This window comes from Lates calcarifer, linkage group LG11, assembly GCF_001640805.2.
Source record: "Lates calcarifer isolate ASB-BC8 linkage group LG11, TLL_Latcal_v3, whole genome shotgun sequence".
NCBI lineage: Eukaryota > Metazoa > Chordata > Actinopteri > Centropomidae > Lates > Lates calcarifer.
In genome coordinates, this window is record NC_066843.1 from 2,634,543 (window position 1) to 2,652,723 (window position 18,181).

The following is an 18,181-nucleotide window of genomic DNA, read 5'->3' on the forward strand; positions in this document are numbered from 1 at the left end:
AAAAGATGTTCAGTATTTTAACATTCTAAACATCTGTCCAAACTTTCCACCTCCATGAGGAGAGGAATTCCTCTGTGGGGGTTGAGGAATGGGGAGTAAGGTGGAGGGAAAAGTGACACCATCTTTGGGATGGGCTGTAAACCAGTTTTTAACTGGGAGAGAAGAGAGAATGATAGCATTGTCTTATAGTTCAGCCTCACCTGTTCTCCCCTTTCTTCACCTGGCTCCAGTCTTTGATAGAGGTCATCAAGGACTGAAAACGGGTGCTCAGTGCTGTAAGGCCCAATCAGGGGTTTATACATTATCCTTAAGGTATAGATATAGCAGAATACAGATACAATTAAACTATACAATTTACAAGTTTTGTTTTTTTTTTTTTCACAACAGAATGTTGACTTTTAACGAGAAAACCTTTAAAAGGTGTTGTCACTGAATGCATTTTGTGTCAAAACAACGATCCAGAGTTTTGAAAAAGTGAACTCAGTATAGAGAAATGTGAGCTTAATAAACTGTAATTTTACAGTTATTCTGCTGGTAGCTTTGATATGAAGTTTTCAGATGATTCAGTTTTGTGGCACTTACCTCTGAACATGGAGTCAGGTCCTTGGTCTCCTCTGTCACCTCTCAGTTTGGCCAGACCTGGTCCTTCCTGGACTTCCATGTCACCATCACTGCTTGTGGGAACACTCAAAGAAACTTTAGAAACAGTTTTAGACCCCTGACTTTGCCACAGTCTTATCGAAGAGGCCTACAGAGAGTTCCTCAGACTTCACGGTTTGATTTTTGTCCTGGCGGTCCTCCTTTCTAAACTGTCCAATCAATTTAGGTTGTCACAGGTGGAAGCCCTGTGACCAGTTTGGACCCACAGCAAAGGGTCTGAATACTTTTGTAAATGAGATTTCAAAACAATTTCACTTTGTCATTATGGGAATTTGACCCATTTATAATTAAATCCATGACACAACAAAAAGTGGAAAAAGTACAGGGGTCTGAATACTTTCTGAAACAACTGCAGAAAAGCAAACAAAAGAAATACTGTCTGTATTTGGTAATACATGGCTCAAAACAAAATAAAACACAAAATATTTCTTTATTTGGCATTTTACCACTCATTTACAGTCATTTCTACCATTAGTCACCTCAGTCACAGTCAATGGTTTACAGCAACTGGGTAATAAAGTCAGCAGAGAGGAAATAAGTTATTATTATTCTGCTCATACAACAGTGAGGTCTGTGGATGCCAAACAATGACAAGGTAAAGCTAGTGTCAGGAGTCGAGAAGTGAATCAGGTCAAACCTTCCCATGTTTGAAGAACACACTGAGAGACTGTATGTTGCCAAAAAAAAGGCACATATGTTTGTTTTTTGTGTTTATCTGTGATGTATACCTGCTGCCAGGAAACCACAGCTCTGTATCACAGCGTCACACACACTCAAAAGACAGGAACTGCACAGGAAAAAGCCTCAATGCATCAAACACACTCACAATCTGATAATTATAAAACTGAAAATAACAAGATAACACAGGATTTCTCAGTACTTCACGTCATCATTACTGTAATAATGTGATAACAACTTCAAGAATTTGTCACAGTGGAAGTATCTGGACACAAACTGCCTCATGGGAAAAAAAAAGAAGTGGCATGTAGTGATGCTGTAGCGCCATCTGCTGGAGAAACAGACACACGAACATTCAGAATAAAGCTGTTTATTGTACACCTAATAGTTTGATTCCCGCAGTCATTAAGTTATACACTCAATAATTAACAAACACTGAAATTAGACTACATATGTTCAATAAAAAATATCTAAATAAAATACACTGTACAGTTTCTAGTTAATTTAAGACACAATTTTTTGTTGCTTTTTTTGTACCTTTTCACTCTATTTATATGTTTAATAGGAACAAAAAATTATATTTACAAGAAAGAAAAGGACTGGATTTGTATTTTGTCACAAAGTGAAGAAAAGTGTAAAAACTCTCTTTCCCTAAAAGTCAAAATAAAAATACCCAGAGCAGGTTTAACAAAGTGCTACTTGATCTTACCCCACTGATCCAGTCAGAAAGATCTAGACTTTGATTTTCAGACAGATGATGTCAATAAATAGCTGCTGTTTGTATCTGAATATCCTACAGTCATAGATGGATTATGAGACATCAGGCTCCTGGATACAAACATGTGAAAGACCTCCAACTCCTCCTATACCAAGACAACAGTTTGTATCTCTTTGTAGTTCTGTTGTGTCAATTTGTAGTTGCTTAGTAACACTCGTCGTTGGTCACTGGTTGTTTTGTACCTCTTTTTTTTTTTTTGAATTATTATTTTTGCATTACATTGTTCTTGCTTCGTGTCTCAGTAGTTATTTTGTCTCTCTTTGTGGTCATTTCATGTCTTTTTGTAGTTGTTTTTTGTCTCTGCACTTTGTATCTCTGTAGTTGTTTTGGGTCATTTTGTCAATTTGTCGCAGTTGTGCATCATTGTGATCATTTTGTGGTTGTTTTGTGTCTCAGAAGTTATTTTGTCTCTCTTTGTCATTGGTCATTTTATTTAATTTTGTAGCTGTTTTGCATTACTTTGTTTCCTATCACTCTGGCATTCTGTGGTCAGTTTGTGTTTCTTTATGGTCATTATATTGGTTTTGTCTCTCTTTGGTCATTTTGAATCAAATTATAGTTGTTTTGCGTCACTTCATACTCATTATGTGAACGTGTGTCATTTTATGAACACTTTCTGTCCCTTTGTAGTTATTTTGTTTCTCTGTGGTCATTTTGCAGCCCTATAAAACAGTTCTGCATCACTTTGTGGTTATTTTTGTGGTCATTTTGAATTCATTTATGGTTCTCTGTAGTTTCATGTCTCTTGTATCATTGTTTTTGAGCATATTTTGACTTATTTTGTTGTCATTTTACTTTCAGGGGAGTAATCTTAAGTCACTTCATACATAGGTTTTGTTGGAGGGTCTCTGGTTCTGCACCCAGTCGGCCTGTTCAGTAATCCATCCATGATACTGATATTTCAACTACCTATCCCCTTCTGACTGTGGTGGGGCCCTTAAGCCTTCCTCTGCAGCAGATATGCATCAGTAGGAGTCGTCAGCCCCTGAAGTTGGAGCAGTAGTGCATGCAGTTTGCAGAAGTAATGTGAAGACTTTACACTGGGAGCCACAAATAGCTTCCAGAAGTGTCACTTCCCAGTTTTTACATTTATGTGAAATGCTGTGCGATTAAGTTTTGTTTCTGTTTCTTCTGAACAGTCTCTGACATAAATGCATGGTATGACTTATCCATAAAAACGTGCAGGGACCAAATCCACATGCTGTTTCCGCTGACGTCTGTTGTTTCAGTTTTATGAGGACGTGTTGCTGATGACCTTCCTCTTTCGTAGAGACACCAAGTCATAAAAAGGGTCTTTGGTAATGCTCGCCCTAGGAAAGAAGATTAAAAGTTTGAAATTGAAAGATGATGAGATGAGATGATGTGATCCCTCACTGGCTTCCCACCCACAAACATAGCTATTTGTCAAGATCTTAGAAACAGACCCACAGAAAACCTACTTGAGTTTGCATAAATTCAAGCATGAGAGTCAGATGAGAAAATCGATACCACTCTCATATCCATTTGTTCAATATAAGGCTGCAGCTGGTTAGCCTAGCTTAGCATAAAGAGTGGAAACAGGGGGAAACAAACAGGGGGACTTGGCTCCATTTTAAGGTAAACAAATCAGACCACCAGCACCGTTGGACTATTTCTTGGCTCTGAGCTGAAACCAGCTCAGACTCCAGGACATTACCAGTCCCAGCCAAGAAACAGTCTGGCACCTAACCTTGCAGTTTTAGATTCAACTGATCATCTTTGTTGCTGGTTCTAACTCCTTCTGATCATGTTTTCCAGCCTTGTTAAGCCTTGATGAGCACTAACTCTGAGGCACGTGTCTTCCAACGTGTTCTCCACAGCATCAGCAGCTCTCACCTGATCGCTTCTATCCAGTTGTCCCGTTCTTCTGCGGTGGCGGCGCTGAGCTTATAGGACTGGTGTTTACCTTGCACCACGCGGCCTTTGTTCTCCGTCTTGCAGGCCTTGATCTTTTGTCCTCGGGGGTTATATAACTCCAGACAATACTGCTCAAACACAGACACATGTAGCACCATCACTGTGTGAGCATATGCTGTCTGTTTGTTTAAATAGTCTTCTGATAGCCCTGTGACTCACTGTTTTGAGCACTTGTGTTACAAATCTGGCAGCTGCTCTATGATTCATTAATTTCTGTGGCAGCAAAAAATGTGTGGAAGCTCAACACTCCTTCATACACTGTGATAGATAAAGTAAACAAAACTCTACCGATTTGCTCGAGTCTTGCAGCTTCCTGACACACAGGTTCTCCAGAGGAATAATCCCAATCGGATCTTTATCCTGGAGGAGGAGACGGATATTAAAGACAGACTCAACCTTTCAACCACAGGAAGGATGTTTGACATTTGCATATTCTGTCGTCGGAAGCAGGTTTTTTTTCTTCAAGCAGCAGAGAGACAGGAACTTACTGTGGTGTATTCAAAGTAGTACAGGCAGCTGTCTGTCAAAATAAACCACCTTCTCTTCCAGGTTTTAACACGGCCACCTTCAAGGAAGACAAACAAAGACTTTAACCCTGTCGTAATCTCACCTGGAAGCCAATCAGCTGTCCTGTGTAGTACAATCATAATCATCTCACCCATTTTAAGGAGCCAACCCTCTCTGTCCGGATTAAAAAACGTCAGAGTGAGGTCGTTCCCGTCGTCCTCTGGGATTTTAAACGGCTCGTTGCGGATGCTCGCATACAGTTTCTGGAATCAAATGTAGACTTTGTTAGCCTTTAAAAGTATTTTATTTTTCTGATTTTGACAATGGTGGAAGAAGAACTGATTAATTTGGTTCAGTAAATACAAAACTAACTTAAGAAAAAAGCCCTTAATTGTTATTTCAAGTCAAGATTTAACAGCTTGAAGCAGTAATAGTGACAAAAATAAATGTACTCATTGAAGAACTGCCTCAGTCAGAGGCATAAAACGAATAGAGATAACAAAATCCCCAAATCTGAAGATAAAGAAAGTAAAATTCCCCTAAATTTGATAAATGTCATACTTTGGGTTTGGTGTGAGTTCTACCTTTTGATAAATACTTCTGAAATATTGAATTTTACCCAAAAACAGTGACGTCTTACAAACTTATTTCAGTACCTGTAAAAACAGCAACAAGTAACAAAAACAAATAAAGAGTAAAAAGTTGGTAAAACATGGAGCTGCTGACCGTGAGCAGCTCGTCGGGCAGGTCTTCCCCATTGTTGATGCCTCTGTTCATGGAGATGAATCGCTGCAGGCTGGGTTTGTCTTTCACGTTGGGGTTGTGGAGACTTGTGTTGAGCATGATGATGGCAAAAGACAGGATGTAGCAGGTGTCTATCAGAGATACAGAAAACCACAGTGAGTTTTCCTCAGCTGTGCATTATTTTCACTGCCTCAGCTGCATAAATCACACCCATTAAAAATAATAGTTTTCTGTGAATGCTGCCTCAGTAAAAAGACTTAAATTGAACAATATGTGAGAGATAAAATGCTACTATAAAAAGATACTAAATTGATTCTTCTCAACAGCAGATAACTTGTCTCCCAGAGGGTGTTTTTTTAAATCTACAAATCTTAAAGCTGTTTAATTGGACTGTGTGAGAGAGTGAATCAGGCAAGACAAAGCCTGTTGTGTTCGCACCTGTGGATTGGAAGACTTCTGGGTTACAGTCGCAGTAGCGAGTTGCAAACGCCTCCATCATCCTGTCAATCTTCTGAGCTTCTCCCGGGAGACGAAAGCTCCACAGAAACTGCCTGCAAGACGAAGGAGGTGTTAAAAAAAAAAAAAAAAAAAGGAACACAACACAGTTGATGTCAAGCAAGAAGGATGATTTTTCACATTTTTACAGAAAAACAAGACTAAAGATAAAACTTTAACCACAAAACGTTACTCTGTGATACAAACCTCAGCGCCTGCACCAGATTCAGGTCTGAGAATTCATGCAGGTCCACAAAGGCTTTCAGTATCTCCAGGTGCATTTCATCCCTGTGTGAGAAATCAAGAAAATAATGGAAATCACCTAACTGAAAACTCAAGGTTGGTCATGGAAAGACAACAGTCCTATTATTCAGAAATGGATCAGTTTGACTGATTAGATTCTACTTTGTCTTCTCCCGAGCAGCAGTTACATTATATAATTACTAGTGTTCCCTGTAATTCTGTATTCAGTGCATGTAGCATAGGGAATAAAAGACTTCTTGTATATGATCAAACTTGTCCTTCAGGCCCTGAATCGTCAGCTTGAATGCTGAGTGAAGTGAGTGTTAGGTATCTGTAATTTAGTGTTTAGTTTTCCTGTCAAATATATTGCAGACCTGTTTTTTGTGACCTGCAGATCACCTTTACAGCAACGCTTACAGTTTTGGATAGCTTCTTTTTGCTCTTTACCCTCAAGATTTGGTCCCAAGCTGTTACAACGATAAGATGCTTTCAACCATTTTAAGTACGTGTCGGCATCTCAGCCTCCTGGTTTGCGCTCTTAAAAACGCTCTCTGAATTCACATTAAAAGTTACTTTATAGCTCTGATCTATGATTGTGCTTAAAAATCTCCAAGTATTTCTGACCAACAGCTGTGACAGATCTGGTCTCACAGCCTCTACAGCCACTGCATGTTTAATTTAAGCTCCTTAATTCATCAGGGAGACCTCTTCAATAGACTGTTTGACCACTTATACTCTGGGAAACGGGCTGCAGGACATCTGGACCAGAATTAACATTTAAAACTGTAGACATTTATTAACTCGTAGGGTTCGTCTAGCAGTTGATATAGGTACAGTAAGAATACTAGTGTAAATGTGACATTATTACATTTATAAGTTGTGAAATTCAATCAGTCATCAGGTTTTTTGGACTACAACAGTGTAAAAATGCTCCATTAGAGGTAAAAGTCTTGATTTAAGTAGAACTACAGAAGTATTTTCAGCAACATTATCAAGAGTAAAGGTACTAATTTGGTGGAAAAAAGGCCCCTGTTAGTGGTATGTTACAGAATTAATAAAATGTTAACAGTATTTTGCTCAAGTTAGAGCTAAAAGGTTGTTTGATCCTCAGCAATTTGTCATATTTAATAAGCTGCTGCAGTGTTTTAAAAGTCATTAGCACATATTAATAACTGGTCAGGTAGATGTTCTCGTGTGAGTATTGTACCTTTCTCCCAGATAATTTCCAATGGCGGTCTTGTTCAGTCCCTCCTCTTTGTAAAGAAACTCGGCCACCGACTCTGCTCGCCATTCCAGCAAGTTATTTTCAACCAGGTAATTGATGCCCTGCAGGAAAAAGAGGAGGATGATGATGGGAAGTTCATACTTATACACAGAAATGTGTATTTAATGTCATGTAGAGTGATTGTTATATATTGCTATAAAAAAGGGTGTGATCTGGCACATTTCTGCTGAAATAGATAAGAATCTTTAAAGTGAAATATTCAGCTGGTTTTATATATGTTTCAAACTTAGAGGAAATAACAGCCACAGCGAGCTTTCATGTTAAATTGTATTTAACCAGTCATATCACACATCAAGAAAGTTTTCTTCTTCTCCTTTTGAGTCACCTCTGTCATTAATCACCAGAGAAGAAGATGAGAAAAGTTGAATGAATATTTCATGCCGTTATCTCTTAATCTCGATGGGTGTTCGGAGCCAAAACTTCAAAATACGACCCTTCTATACTGAGTGTGTGCTCCTGCTAAGTGGTTCTTCAAATCAATTCCAGTTAAAAACACCCTTCACCCCCGAAGAAGTCTTAAAAGCTTCTCGTCCGCCCACTCACACCGTGTCCTCAGGCCTGAGTGTAGACCGGTCGCAGGCCGAGGGACTCTGTCTTTTTATTTTTTTTAAACTGAGGACGCAGACAGGAAAGATCGAAAAGATGGAGGTCGCTGTGGTGAAGTGGCGCTTCTGCCTCCACTTCAGGGAACAGGATGTGGTTTTTCTAGCTATTGCTCATCCTCTGCGTCTGTGCACCGTGCACTCTTTGCACTTCTGTACATAAACACATATACATATGTCGCTCAAACATACATCTGACTCTGTGTGAAGTTATCTTTGTCGTCGTCTTGCTGTTGACCTCTAAATCAGGAGGAGCTGAAGCAAGTGAAAGTCCTGTTTCACCTACTGTACCTTTACTGTGACTCAGGTGGACCAGAATAACAGAGGTCTATATTAACTGTTGAATTAAAAAACCTGTCACAATCAAACACACTTAGAAATATCTCTGTGAAACTTCAACTTGTGCATGAGTGATCAAATTAAAGATTTTGTTTGATGGCCCACTGAGGCTAGAAACACTCACTATTCAGCATGCAGCATTGGTTTTCATTAAGCTCGACAAAAAGCCGCTAAAAGAGAAACTTTCCAACCACTAAAGCTTTACGACACTCCCACATGTTGAAAACCTTCAGAACAAGAAATCAGCCGAATCTATGAGCATTAAATCCTCTTTCTCTGCTTCGAAACACACACACACAAAAAAAAAACTTCATATAAACTCACTGTTTTGGGGTCCATGTTGAATTTCTTTTTCCCACGTAAGAATCTTCTGTTCCTAACAACATTTTTACTGCAACAAAAGACAAAAAAAGTCAAAAATGCTCATTAAAAACAAGTATATAGAGACTTACTCAAATGATCTGTTAATAACTTTGCCAATAACAAACATAATGGCAAACAGAGAGAACTGAAATAAAATCTTGTCTCTTCGTTTGTGTTGAACTCTGTTCTTGGACTAGACTTCCTCTTATGTTTACTACACTACAAGTATTAAGTTTTGTCTAATGTGAAATTGGTATTCTTTACATATGTCTGGACTTTTACACAGTATTAACTGTATAAATATTGAGTCTTGCTGAGTGGGTCTATTGAATGTGCATAATATGCAATCATAAAGAAATTTCAAACTCAAAACCTTCACATTAATTATTTTACCCACTCAACAGTTTAAAACACAATTTACTGAATTACTAACACTACGATAAAGAAAAACAACTAATTCTCACATAAATTAAGTGTAATCTAGAAATGTATTAGTATTTTGACTTGATAAAGATCAACTATTAAATTCGTCAAGAATTACAAAAAAAATCCAACTGAAATAAAATGTAAAAAACATTTTCTCAGTGATTAATGAGGATGTATTTTATCAAGTGCTGGGTGTTGGAGGTTTTGGTTAGCAATACTGAGAAACTGTGGTTATGGTGCCAGCAAAGCAGTAAGCGCAATGCAATGTCTTACCACTCACATATAATTATCACTGTCTAAAAGCGACAAAAGCAACAGGAAGTCCAAATATGTACAGCCACATGCACGGGTTCCCAAAAATGTTGCAAGACCATTTTCTCTAAATTCTCGCAACGCTCAGTAACTGTGTTTCGCTACACCACGAGATTCAGCCCACTCGACATAATCACACCTCGTCCTCCATAAACATGATACACTGAATAATATACACTGATAATCAATCAGGGGTATTCATTACCAGAAGGTGGAGTTGTCAAAAATTATACTTAGCAACCCAGCAGAAAAGTTGAAAAGGTTACAAGTAATGGATAACCAACTGAAACAGTTAGCTAAAAGTATTAACAGCAGAAATTGTTAGCTAAAAGCATAACAGCCAAAATAGTTAGCTATCAACTGAAACAATTAGCTAAAAGTAATGTATTAACAGTTGAAACTTTTAGTTAAAAGTATTAGCAGCAACAGTTAACTGCTGGTTGAGGCAATGAGCAAAAAGTAATGTATTAAGGGCAGAAATAGGTAGCTAAAAGTATTAGTAGCTGAAACATTTAGCTGTCATTTGAAATAATTAGCTGAAAGTGATGTTTAACAGTAAAAATAGTTAGCTAAAAGTATTAACAGCTGAAACAGTTAGCTATAACTTGAATTAATTTTATTAATAGTTGGCTAAAAGTAATGAATAACAGTAAAGACATTTGATGGCTAAACAGTTGAAATAGATAAAAGTAATGCGTTAACAGTAGAGTTAGCTGAAAGTATTAGCAGCTGAAACAGTTAGCTGACAGTTTAAACAGTTAGCTAAAAGTAAGGTATTAATGGACAACAGTTAAGACAGGCTAACCATTTGAAATTGTTAGCTAAAAGTCACCTTATTAACAGTGTAAATAGTTAGCGAAAAGGCTAATGGATGACAGTTGAGGCATAAAAGTAATGGTTAAACAGTTTAATTAGTTAAAAGTAGGCGATTGGATCAACAGATGAAATAGAGTTGAAAATAAGGGATAAATGGCAGTACTTGAATTCATCTGACAGGGCTGTGGAGGTAGGCTTATGCCTAGACCTGACGAAACTTTGCTAAAGGTCTAAAAACGTCAGGTCTAACAGTTTGAGTTGCAGTTTCAAGGATGCTTTAAACTGCAGAAGCAGCACTTAATGGAAACTTCTGACTTCTGACTCAGGCAAATAAAAATTACAACAAAGCCAATTGCATGACTTTGTCAAACTCTGCATTACGTATGTGCTGTGGGAGTCCGAACTGTATCAGTGTCACTTAAGTAAGAGGAAGAGGCTGTGCTGATTCATAGTAAAAAAAAAATTGCTCATGCTCACTTCTGCTCCTTCGACTCAGGGCTGTGGATTTCTGGCTTGACGTGATTGATCTCCAGCCTCAGCTTCTGTGAGAGGGGAGTTGAAAATAAGAGCAGTGTTGTTAGCATTACACCAAGGTTTTTTATTACATGACAGACAACAGTACACTCATGCTGTAGGCTTTACGGCCATGACCACTTGTCCTCCGTTCTTAATAACCTTCAAATCTTTCACATCTCAATTAAAAGTTAAGAGAGTGAAATGCCTTTGTGTTGCTGTGACAAATCTCTGCTGAGGCAGCCAGGAGTGGGTGCACAGAGAAGAATAATGAGGGATTTTAATGTAAGACCTTGGAGAGAGATATTCACTGTGGTACCTGAATGTCATCCAGCAGCTCGAACTGATGAATCTTGATCGTTTCACTCGGCCTCCTCTCTGCTGGGGTCAGTTTCGGTGGCGCTGGTGAGGGGGCAACAAAGAGCGTCAACATCTGGACAGTTACATTTACAGTTACAGGCATGGTGGCATATATTTGCAGTCAGTAGACATTCAAGCACCGTGGACTCTCTTTAACAACCTCCCTGATGCCTACGCTCGCTCTCATGGACCAGAATGCACCACAGCTTTATCCTTCACTGGTTAGAGAAGTGGTCAATGAATGAGAGGAGGAAAAGTACTGAAAATAGCCGTTTCTCTCTCTTTTTTTTAATGAATGACGTTGATTTATTAGTGGGTTCTAGGCATTCAGGGGCTATTTGTGTGATAAGTGGGATAAGTGTGATAAGGATTTACAACATAATAATCATGAAAGTCAAGTTATCGTTGTTGGCTGTTCCATTATTAGGCCTCGAAAGATATAAAAATCAAAAAACAGACCTGTCAAGTATGTGTTAGCTTGTAGTTTAATACTTTAACCCACAGTTTAACTCACAAAATGTAAATCAGCAGCACTTTAAGTGAGTTCTATTTATTATTTTATTATTCTACTACAAATACTCTAAATCATCCAAAACGAACCCTGATATTTGTGTTTAAGCACCAGTTTTCCATAATAATGTAAACAATAATCATCATAATAATAATAAAAACGTACCTTTCCCCCAGAGGAAGCTGTCTTTTCTGCGTATAGCCATGTTGTTGATGTGTGCAGAGCGACTGAGCGGCTGCACAGGAAACAATGTGTGTCAGAGTGAAAAAAGGGCCGGCGTTGCCATTCTGACACCGACGACACTCCGAGTTCACTCAACAACCTCTTATTGCAACATCTCAGATGATGTGAGCAGCAGAAATGTTGACATGTGGACTGTGTGTGGGGACATTTATTTATGAAACAGAAATCTCATGGATATCCTGACACCGCTGCTAATATTATTACACAATATTACATCTATTACTATAAATACTCATTCAACAACAGTAACAGGTGCTGCTGTTCCTAATGTCATACTGACGTCACTAAACTAAAATTTAATCAACAAAACTGGTGATTAGACTTGTGCTAAATATACTTGGTACCAGTACCAGAAGGGATATTCAGATCCTTTACATAAGTAAAAGTAGCATACTTAAATTACTACAAGAAAAATACAAAAAGTATGGAAGTATTAGCAACAAAATGTACTTTAAGTATCAAAAGTAAAAGTACTAATCATGCAGATTAGCTCCTGTCAGTGTTATTTTACTAATTATCGCATTATTATCAGTGAGGGAAGGAGTACTCAAGTTTTTTACTCAGGTAAAAGTACTCCATTACTCCACTCCTGTAATGAACATAACACTAAAGTAAAAGTATGGGAGTATAATCAGCAAAATGTACTTCAAATATTAAAAGTACTCAGTGCAGACTACTATTACTCTTACTACTACTGTTATATCATTACATTATTATCACCTTAGCAGCATTTTATTGTTGTAGTTGTTTTTTATAGGAGAATGTAATGTTTAAGCTATTACATATGACTGCAACTAATGCTTTTCTGGATTGTTTATTGTTTGTTTGTTTTGAGTTCAAAGTGACAGCTTCACAATCCTTTTATAGTCCAAACTTCATTTTGTATGTAAACATCTTTATTGGTAGAGTAACCAGTAACTACAAAAGTCAAATAACTGTAGGGGTAAAAAGTACAATATTTCACAATGAAATGTCATGAAGTAGAAGTAAAAAAATCTCCCATTTGTGGTGTTTTTAGTTACCTTACACCACAGATGCATTACTGAAACACGTAAGCAGCCTTTTCAAGTGAAGCTAGTTTTAAAAATTTCTGATAGTGTTGATAACACTACATATAACTGATCATATGTACAGTAATACACAAAATACTCAGGTACAAGTACTGATGCCTCAAAATTTGTACTAGTAAATATACTGCCTGGTGCTGTATCCTCAATACAAAGACTAAATACAATTAGTGTCATTTGTTTTTAAAGAAGTGGTGTCAGTCTTCAACAGGAAGGAAATAAAACCTGAACAGGATGTCTTTCATTTCTGAACATGAGGCCCCACCTAGTGGGGTTTTACATTTACTTTACACCTCAGACAATGTTGATATTAACCCTTCAAGAACAAATCATGTCTATTAGTATTATTATTATTATATATTTGTAGGAGTGAAACACATAAGAACTATAAGTGAAAACCAGTGGTGTCCTTTTTTTGTTTTTGATCTATAGAAAACGAACATTGTGCAACTCAGCAGCTGTCACTGACGACACAAACTGATGATGATATATTTAGTATCTCAAATCTCAATTTACTGCTCATTAATGAGTAAACTATTGTTGTGTAGGGAATTGTGAATGTCTGAATGACTCATTGTCTTCTGATTTGTAACCACTGAAGTCAAAAGTCAACTTCTGGTCTTCAACCTTTATTTAGCTCAAATATCTGCTTTATTTATTTATATAACCTGTTGTAAGGGCAGAAGGTTATCGTTAGTTTTGGATTCATATCCACAATACCAGCTTGAACTACTTTAAATCTGTGTGTCAAAAAATTCACTTTGGTTCAGAAAGAAAAGTTTAACAAACAATAAATACTTTAAATATATTTTTGACAATGTAAGTCATCAAATGTGTGTGGGGGTGTTCAGTTCTGTGCGATAAGTCAGATATATTTTAAACTTCATGAGTCAAGATCAGTGTGTATTTTAAACCAGTTTTGCACTTTGAGCAGGGTGTGAGTATATTGTGTAACCGACTGTGTCATGGTCACTTACTGTATTTACGTATTACACTCTAAAATACATTATTAACACCTAATTTAAAGAGATCTCTGTATGTGTGAAAACATTTATCTGTTATATTAATACATATTTTTGGTTCCTAGTCCAAGTTTTAGCAGATACTTTCTAATTTAGTGGAGGAAAATCATCTCTATAACTCTATAAGCTTTTGTGTTGCAGCAGCACAGTCTGGAACAAAATGTGACTCTGCTCACAAAACTATTTCAGTAGAGACATGAATAGACCAACCAGGACAAATAAGCCTGACAATGTGTTCTCAGCTAGATTGTTCTGAGTTCACCCATGTCGAATTAGGCCCATTCCTCCCACTGTCAATCATCAGGACTATTTGTTAAAAGACAAGGTAATCTTCCAGCTGCAGCCTTTTTTGTCTGCGATGCTTTGATCCTTTTGTAACAGCTTCTATCATTATATTCTTTTATCCATAATGAGGAATGCATTGTTCACACGATTCCAAATATAGGAGGATAGTTTGTGATAAGACAGTTCCGTTAAAACATTGTCTACAAATTAATTACTGAACACGTCTGCTGAGTACAGAGGTCCAGAGGTTCAAAGGGCCAGGGGGTTTCCTGGGCTAGATAACATTTCAAACAATCACAAGGGATGCAAAACGACAGCAACAACAAACGAGAGAGACACATAAATAAAGAGATGCAAATCAACTGCTAAGAGACACAACATGACCACCAAGAGGCAAAAATAAACCAAAAAGCCACAAAATGACCATTAAGAGACACAAATGTACCAAAAAGACACAAAATGTCCACAAAGAGACACAAAACAGCCATTAAGAGACGCCAAACAACCTCAAAGAGACACATATAAACCAAAAAGACACAACAGCCACTAATGTCCACAAAGAGACACAAAACAATCATTAGGAGATACAAAATCAACCACAGAGAGATGCAATAAAAGGAGACACAAATCAATAGAGAGACAAAATAAGAAAGACACAAAACTTCGACTGCACTGTCAGCCTGGCTGTCTTGCTTCTATAAGGGATTGGGGGCCTTTTTAGCTCGTTGTCTCATAACCTGTCCACGACATCCCCATCCACATAAAGCCGGTCTGGCTTTCCTAAGTGTGATGGAAGTGTTGGGAGCACTCAAAGTTTAAGACACTTAAATTGATTAGTATGCTGCTCTACTCTCCATGAGCCTTACATCAGTCAGAGCAGGCGTAATTGCCTCCAAAGTGGGCTTCAGCAGCTGTTGTGTTGACAGTCCCACACAGCAGCAGCCTCGGCAAGTCACAAGGAAGAGGCATTAGCTGTGAGCCCGCCACATAAATCGCAGGTGCATGGTGAGATGGAGGAGAGGGAAAATTGTCCTTGATATTGGTAATTATTGAGGTGCCATCCATCCCAATTTGTGCCTCCACTTGCACAAACAAGTGTACCGAGTGTTTTGATTTGTCATTAGGCTTCAACAATAGCAAACCTGCCTCCCCCCCCGACATTTTCTCCGTCCCACCTGCCTACGCCTGCATTTCCTCTATGTGAAACTTTCAGTTTGCTACACTCTTACTCGACAGTCTCCCCCCTTTCCAAGGTCTGGGTGTTTCGTTCAGTTGCCATAGTAACCTGACGTCCATAATGCAAATGCAGCCTTGTCATATTAGAGACCTTCAGGTAATGCAGATCTATTTACAGCCGGGGGAGTGTAGGCAGCGTGCAGGAGGTGACAGGATTCGGATATGAATGCGTCTTGACATGCACACACTCTTACAGTGTTAGGAAGTAACAGCTCGTCAACACAAAACTGTTTTGTTCGCTGGGACTTTCCATCTCTAACATTGTTATGGCTCGCCCTGCCTCCACAGAACTCCCTGCTGTATTTTCAGTGTTCTTTTTGATTATTATACATTAAACAAAAAGCAACAAGCAAGTTTTAGTCATACCACCATTAAACCTGACGTTTTGAAACCTTTGTTGCACGGAAATGATCCGTATTCAGCAAAGTTCTCAACCTTAGAATTCAAGTGTTATTCATTTATCCATTACAGTCTTGGGTATCATTGACTAGCCTTTTAGCTAATTATTTCCACTGTTAATACATTACTTTTATCTGTTTGAATTGTTAATACTTTACTTTTAGCGGGCTGTTTCAACCAACAGCTAACTATTTCAGCTGCTAATACTTTTCGCTAAGTCTACTGTTAACACGTTACTGTTTAAACGGACAGCAAACTGTTTTAGTCAGTACTTTTAGCTAACTCTAATGTTAATACATTACTTTTAACTAGTTATTTCAAATAATAGCCACCTGTTTCAGCTGTTAATACTTTCCGCTAACTATTTCTACAGTCAATAGATTATTATTAGGTAATTGTTTCAAAAAGCTTAAATTTACTTTCAAAGAAGAGAGAGGATAATTAGACCTGATCCAGAATAAGGTTGACCTGAACAGACCCGAACAGACAGAAACCACAAACATTGACACCAGCGTGAAGCACCATCAATTAATTCATCAATGAACAAGCAGCTACAGTAAAAAGAGAGGTAATATAATAAGAATGTCCTAACAACTAATGGACAGAAACTATAATATACCATCTGTTTAAGAGCATAAATATTGCAGGCAACTGCTTTTCCTTAAAATAAAGTCAGCCTCAGCTCCCTTGTTAGAGCAAACCTTTGGTGAGTTCATTTTTTGTGTAGGCATAATAAAGTATAAAGAAAAGTCCTTGCCCCTTCTACAGTATTTTTAAATCTTAAATTCCTTGTTTGAACTCTACATGCACATCACAAGCTGACATGTTTCTGAGCTCCCTTTGTGCACACATTCATTTCCCTCTCAGATGAACTTTGTACAAAGCTGCTAATTTAGCCGTGAACACACATTCTCACTAGTATGCTTGAGTGTTAACAACAGATGAAGAGCTGGAGTACAAACTCTCAGAAAGCCTTAAGCCCTCAAATTAACTGTAAAGCAAGCAGGTTCAACACAGGAGATTCCTGTCAAATATAATCTAAGACCTTTAATCTGACTTCATATAAGTAGTTCACTTTCATTTCAAAGGTAGGCTCTCTTTCTAATACACTGCCAATATCTCCAAACAGAGCAGCCTGTAGAGGGAGGTCATATAAGGTGAACCCAGGTGGATGGGATGCTTATATCTTGAATAAGTCACTTGATTGGTTGAGCTGATGCCTGGTTACCTGCTGATGGGAATAGCGACAACAACATCGACTCACTCCCTGGGGAGCGCTTGTGTTTGCTCCACAGTGTGGTAAGGCTTGAGAGGAACAAACTGCCCTCGATTGCTCTTTTGCTGCATAACTTTGGCACTGTATATATTTCTGAAAGTGGCCAACTGAAATAGATACAACTGGATAATAATTAAAGCAAGTAAAAGCTCACAGAAGGTACATGGAAATCACCCAGTGACACGTTTTGGACAGATCACTTGCTACCCTCTCTCTCCCTTGGCAGCAAAATACAAATCTAACAAAGGGAAGGAAAACTGGTTAGTGCCCAGGTGGTACAAACAAGCTAAAGCCACCAAGGCTGATTACAAAGACTCTGACACACCAGGCTGACCATGAATTGACACTGCGCCACCACTGAGCCATCAGTGGGCCTCTGTGGTCAACCATCAGCCATGGTCAACTCTTGTCAGCCCTAATCTGATGATGAATTGGTGAGAGAGACAGAATGTGAGAATTTAGCTTAAAACTCTGAAAACTTCTGTCAAATCTTAAGTATTTTTCTATAATCATGGGCACAGAAAGGTAAATGGTCCTCTAGTCCTTCAATACAGGACTCACAGACTGAAAGAAACCTCTTTATGTCATTTAACTGAGCTCTGTCGACTTTCAAACAAGAAATATTAAAGAAAAAGTCTCTGGTTGTGGTCATGGTTAGTTAGGTTTGCTGATATTAATGTTATTAATGCCACCAAAGTGATTACAATTCATCTTAACGGGAACACGAACGCCTAGACCAAAGTTCAAGGCATCCTATCCAGTAATTGTTGAGACATTTCATTTAAAAACAAAAACTTCATGGCAGCACTTGGAGCAAAGGGCTCACCATTAGAATTCATTCTCTGGGGATCATAAATGTTGATACCAAAGTGCATGGAAATACATTCAGTAGTGGTCTAGATCTACATATTTCACTAAAACTCTAATAAAAATATCAGCTACACTGTGGCAATAGAGAAAAAAAATCACAGAATTACCAATGCAGGGCTTCATCCTATGGGACACGAATCTTTGTACAACTGTTTGTGCCGATCCATGGAGTGCATGTTAAGAAGTGGACACTTTGACTTCATGGTGGCAGAAGAG

At 38.1% G+C, this 18,181-nt stretch overlaps 1 protein-coding gene across 1 annotated transcript; it reads right to left on the bottom strand.

The window, feature by feature from the left end:
- Positions 1–1,692: 1,692 nt before the first annotated feature.
- On the bottom strand, positions 1,693–11,898 carry cyth4a (cytohesin 4a). The gene is made up of 13 exons (XM_018684704.2): positions 11,733–11,898; positions 11,016–11,098; positions 10,661–10,725; positions 8,591–8,657; positions 7,248–7,366; positions 6,005–6,085; positions 5,741–5,853; positions 5,285–5,433; positions 4,710–4,821; positions 4,540–4,616; positions 4,340–4,411; positions 3,971–4,119; positions 1,693–3,426 (listed from the first exon to the last, which is right to left on the bottom strand). The coding sequence occupies exons 1-13, from the start codon at positions 11,770–11,772 to the stop codon at positions 3,348–3,350; spliced, it is 1,206 nt and encodes a 401-aa protein (XP_018540220.1). The 5' UTR covers positions 11,773–11,898; the 3' UTR covers positions 1,693–3,347.
- Positions 11,899–18,181: the final 6,283 nt, after the last annotated feature.